At 34.9% G+C, this 5,249-nt stretch overlaps 1 protein-coding gene across 1 annotated transcript; it reads left to right on the top strand.

Moving 5' to 3' along the window:
- Positions 1–1,329: 1,329 nt before the first annotated feature.
- Positions 1,330–4,844, top strand: LOC110753426 (Protein kinase superfamily protein). The gene is made up of 7 exons (XM_021954334.2): positions 1,330–1,793; positions 1,897–2,151; positions 2,284–2,441; positions 2,573–2,652; positions 2,748–2,883; positions 3,021–3,170; positions 4,451–4,844. The coding sequence occupies exons 1-7, from the start codon at positions 1,586–1,588 to the stop codon at positions 4,619–4,621; spliced, it is 1,158 nt and encodes a 385-aa protein (XP_021810026.1). The 5' UTR covers positions 1,330–1,585; the 3' UTR covers positions 4,622–4,844.
- The last annotated feature ends 405 nt before the right edge of the window (positions 4,845–5,249 follow it).

Below are 5,249 nucleotides of genomic sequence, written 5' to 3'. Positions count from 1 at the left end.
ATTTATTTTATGATTTCGCTATTTAATTCATTTTTTACTAATAATAATTAATTAATATATTTACTAATATCCATGCATTTTGGCGTTTATTAACACTAAATAACAGAAATGATGATCTCTTGCATCAATTAAATATTACATTTTGAGACTTTTCCAGGCAAGTCATGTCTTCCATCTTGACTAATATTTTGTTTGGTTTATCGTTTATGATACTGCGCCTGTAAGGTCTTAAATATTGTTGTAAGCGTCATTACAATTACGGAGAAATCTAACATCAACAAAGGCCAAAGACCATTACAATTACGGAGAAATCTAACATCAACATTAAGACAATCTGATGCATGCTCTTCCACTAACGATCAATCCAAATGACTCATTAAGTGAATTCTTATTTGAATGCATTAAATCATATTAAGCGATTGACTATAATATATATTACTGTGTAATAAATTACATGATAGACTAATAATTGGTAAAAGATTGAGGAAAAGCCGGCCAGAAGCAAGTAGACAGTCGAGAAGGAGCTGAGTTTGAGCTAAACCATTCCCCTACCCCACCGGAGCGCAACCAAATGACCCATTGCCGCTCCAAATTGTCTTTAGTCTCATGCCCACTTTGCTAAAGCTAAAGTCCAAAACTCTAATCAAATATTTATAATTTATACCCTTTTTATTCTGGCTTTTAACTTTTATTTTCAGTGAAAAAAGTCTAAAACGAAGTATTAACGGCTATAAGGCACAGCTCATGCAATATTTTGAAGGGAATTGAGGCTCCACTCCAAAATTAGTTGGTAATGGGAAGTAACACAACTACTTATAAGCAGTTATTAGGTTTCTCAACTCTCTAATATGAGACATTTCTTCACATTCTCACATCTCACACGCTCTCGCGCATGTGACGAATTTCTAAGTATAACACGTGAGCAACACATATTGGGTGACCTGAAGTATGTGTATCCCTTAAGTTTCACATGTGGCCAAACTTGCTCTGATATCATAAAAGAAGTTGAGGTTTTACCTCAAGACTAATTGACAAAGAGGGGAATAACCCAACTCCCTATAAGTCCTTGTTAGATTTTTCAACTTTCCAATATGAGACATTTCTTCATACATTTGCCATGTACTGTTTAGCTTGGAAAAACCTTTTTTACCTGCATTAACAAGTTAAAAAAAATTAAATTAGCTATAGAATGAATATGCATGTCATCTTTTAATTAAACTGTTATGCGTGCTAATTAAACATTTGACATCAAGACAATCCTACAAATTGTTTTCTCCATATAACCCTTTGTCGCTCTTCTATAAGAGTAATTATCCCATGCATGGATTACCATCATTCCTCCCAACCAAGTCCCACAACCCCCACACCCACAAAAACAGGACAAAACACTGCCTTTGAAGTTTGAACCAATATAAAGAAACAGACATCCCTTGACCCTGCCTCTTAAATTGAGAGAGAAAGATAAGAGACTTTGGCTCCCTTTGCTTTTGTTTCACTTCAGCTGCTGGAGATTTGTTTCTGTGTTGAGCAACTTTGCTTGCTCTGCATATTAAAGAGGGCTTTCCCCGTTGAAAAGTTTATAGCAATGAAATACATTAGGACCAACAGCTTGAAACGGCTATTCTCACTCAAATGGAGAAGTTTAGAAGAAGCCACAAGCCTAAATGGTTCTAAAGGGGAAGAAAACAATGGAAGCTTCAAGAGTGTTGAAGAAGCTGAGCTTTCTCCCAAACCTACCTGGAAATGCTTTTCCTATGAAGAAATTTCTGATGCCACCAATGGTTTCAGCTCAGGTTTGTTTGCTTTCCAGATGAGTTTAGAAACTGTTTGATATTTATTTTTTGGGGTTTTCTTTGGGTGATAGAAACTGATATTTTGTGATGTGGGTTTTGTCAGAAAATTTGGTTGGAAAAGGAGGCTATGCAGAGGTGTACAGAGGAATTCTAAAAGATGGTGAGGAAATTGCAGTGAAGAGGCTCACAAAAGCTGTCACTGATGAAAGGAAAGAGAAGGAGTTCTTGAATGAGATTGGGACCATTGGCCATGTGTGCCATCCAAATGTCTTGTCACTTGTGGGTTGTTGCATTGACAATGGGCTTTATCTCATCTTCTATTTCTCCTCTAAAGGCTCTGTTGCTTCTCTTCTCCATGGTAAACATGCAACAATGATTTCTGGAAAATACCCATCTTGTTTTGCTTATTTGTTTGTTGGGTTGGTTTCTGGTTTGTTTTTCATTTTTGGAATAATTTTTCTTATGATGGTTCTTGAAATCCTTGTTATAGATGAAGATTTACCACCCATGGATTGGAAAACAAGGCACAAGATATCTATTGGGACAGCTAGAGGCCTCCATTACTTGCACAAGGGCTGCCAGAGAAGGATAATTCACAGGGACATTAAGTCCACAAATATTTTATTGACTCCAGATTTTGAGCCACAGGTACTCATTTAGAATCATGGTTTCTTTATTGTGCCTTTTCTTGATCAAGAACAATGTTGATGTGAAATTTTGTGAAGTGGGTTTCAAAATGCATTCAATTTGATGTTGTTTTAATGTTTGAAATACCACAGATATCTGATTTTGGACTAGCAAAATGGCTTCCATCTCAATGGACTCATCATTCAATTGCTCCAATTGAAGGGACATTTGGGTACTCAAATCTTACAAGCTTTCATCAACCAAATCAATTATTTGAATCCATCAATGTCAAAATGATTGCTAATTTTATATATGTATATTGTGCAGGCACTTAGCACCTGAGTACTATATGCATGGAATTGTGGATGAAAAAACAGATGTGTTTGCTTTTGGGGTTATTTTATTAGAGCTCATTTCAGGCAGAAAACCAGTGGATGGCTCTCACCAAAGCTTACACAGCTGGGTAACAATAGCAACCCTCTACAAGGCTTATTATATTGATTCAGTCTATTTCAAATTACCCCCATATGCCTCAAGGATTTTATTAATTATTATGCAATTTCTTGTGGTTCTAATGAATTTTAAATCTGACTTCAACAGGCAAAACCAATATTAAACCAAGGAGAAATTGAAAAGCTAGTAGATCCAAGGCTTAGAGGGGCCTATGATGTTACAGAGCTGAAAAGACTTGCCTTTGCAGGATCTCTCTGCATTAGAGCATCTCCAACATGGCGCCCTACCATGACTGAGGTAGCTATTAATTTTAATTATTAAGTGCATGCTTTGCTTTGCCTTAACAACAATATATTAGATATTAATAAAGCTGATCATATATTGACTAATTGAACAAATGCCAATGTCACACATTTGCAACTGTATAGGAAACTCATAAATAAAAGCCCGCAAATCTTTCTAAATAAACTGCCTGTAACCTGAGAAATCAGATCTTTATAGATATTGGTGTTTCTATTGTCATATTCATGAATCCAAATTCCAATAGTAAAATTTGGTTGACAGGCCAACTAACATAGCTATTTGCATAAAAATCTAATGTCTTAATATATATACACAATATACAGAAATTCTTCTATTCGGATGTCACGGACGTTATTATTGTGCAAACACTATGTATTTCTATTACCCTTTCATGTTTTCCTCCATGTTTACAATGACATTCGTACACAATAATAACATGCAGACATTCAGATGAGAGAATAACTATATACATATATATTTATATAATTATATATACACACACAATCGTGTAATACTCATCTTCTGGTTTCAAAAATGGTATGTGGTGGTTTGTCTGTAATGACTTTCTGCATCAATTTTCACCAGTTCATACCAAAAAGATGAAACTTAGATTTAGTTTTCTTTTTGAGAGTTGGTGGCAGGGCATTTGGGTTTTTTTTCACGCAATTCTGATTGCCCAACAAATGGTTCCATTCCACCTAACCTAAATATATATATGCTAAATTGTAGAATATCTATAATAAGGGATTAATGCACCTGATTAAGAAAGATTAAAGCTATGATCACCAAAATGATTGTGAGGTGGGTCCTAATTTGACTGATTATTGTAAAACCATGTCAACTTCAGCAGTCTATTTCATTTGCATGTTGAATACATAAAAAGATGTACAAGGAAAAGCCACAACAATTTCTTCCTCATTCATAAATTAATGAGTTAAACATGGCATCAAATCAAGACTAATCAGTGAGCTTTGTGGGCTTAATTTAGTTGTGATAATTTCCATATATAGGAAATTTTAATTGGGTTCCTCTCCTATTAGCTTGAATATTAATGTAAAGTCCAAAAATCAGTCAAAATACTAAATTTAGCAGCTGAATTTGCTGTCAACAAAGTAACAATCTTGTGACACAAGGAAGGAAGTGTATGTGTCTACAAATTAATGTGTCATCAACTTTAGGAGAAGAACTTGTATGTCACGGGAGTATTAGCTTCTCCTCTGCAATATATATGTCAAATTGACATTAATAGTAACTTAATTTGCCACCATTTGCAGGTATTGGAGGTCATGGGATCAGAAGGGGACATAGATAAAGAAAGATGGAAGATGCCAGAGGAGGAAGAAGAGCAAGATGAGTTTTGGGGTTTTGAGGATCTAGAAAACGAATGCAATAACAGTTCCTTCTCAATTTCTCCACATGATTCCATTTCAACAGGAAGTTGTTAGATGCAAAAGAAAGAACCAAAAAAGGGTTGGGAAATTTATGCCAATTATATTTATATGTGGCTTCCTAAACCTCAATTTTCATCGACGTGTACAGATGTTTGGTATATATATAAAGCAAGCATAGGGACAGAGAGAGCTGTTGTTAGCAAGGCCACTTCACGTGATGAGATTGTTATAAAACTAGTAGTGATTTGACTCCACAGCGCTGGACATCACTTCCCAACACTTTTCTCATCTACTTTTTTTCAATTATCTTTCACGCTTTTGCTAGATTGAGAAAATTGAGACTGAAAAAGGGGCTGATATGGTGGGATATGTTCAATTTTATGCATTTCAGTCACCATTAATTTTGATTTTTTTTATTACTAAATTTTTGGTATTGGTGATTTTTTTTTCATTTAAATACAAGCGATAATCTAAACTAAAAGAGAAGAAGAGGGTTTTGTCACATACACTATTAAGGTGTCATAAGGATTCGAACTTGAGATCACTAACCGGCAAATCAAGGTCCTTTTCTATTAGACTAGAACTCGATCAAGTGTTGGTGATATTTTTAATATAAATGAAAGTTGCCGACTTGGGAGAAGTAACATGCAAGACAAACAGTGACATTTGACATGCATAAAGA

Source organism: Prunus avium, chromosome 1 (assembly GCF_965620075.1).
Source record: "Prunus avium chromosome 1, drPruAviu1.hap1.1, whole genome shotgun sequence".
Lineage (NCBI taxonomy): Eukaryota > Viridiplantae > Streptophyta > Magnoliopsida > Rosales > Rosaceae > Prunus > Prunus avium.
This window is presented reverse-complemented; position numbering and strand designations above follow the sequence as displayed.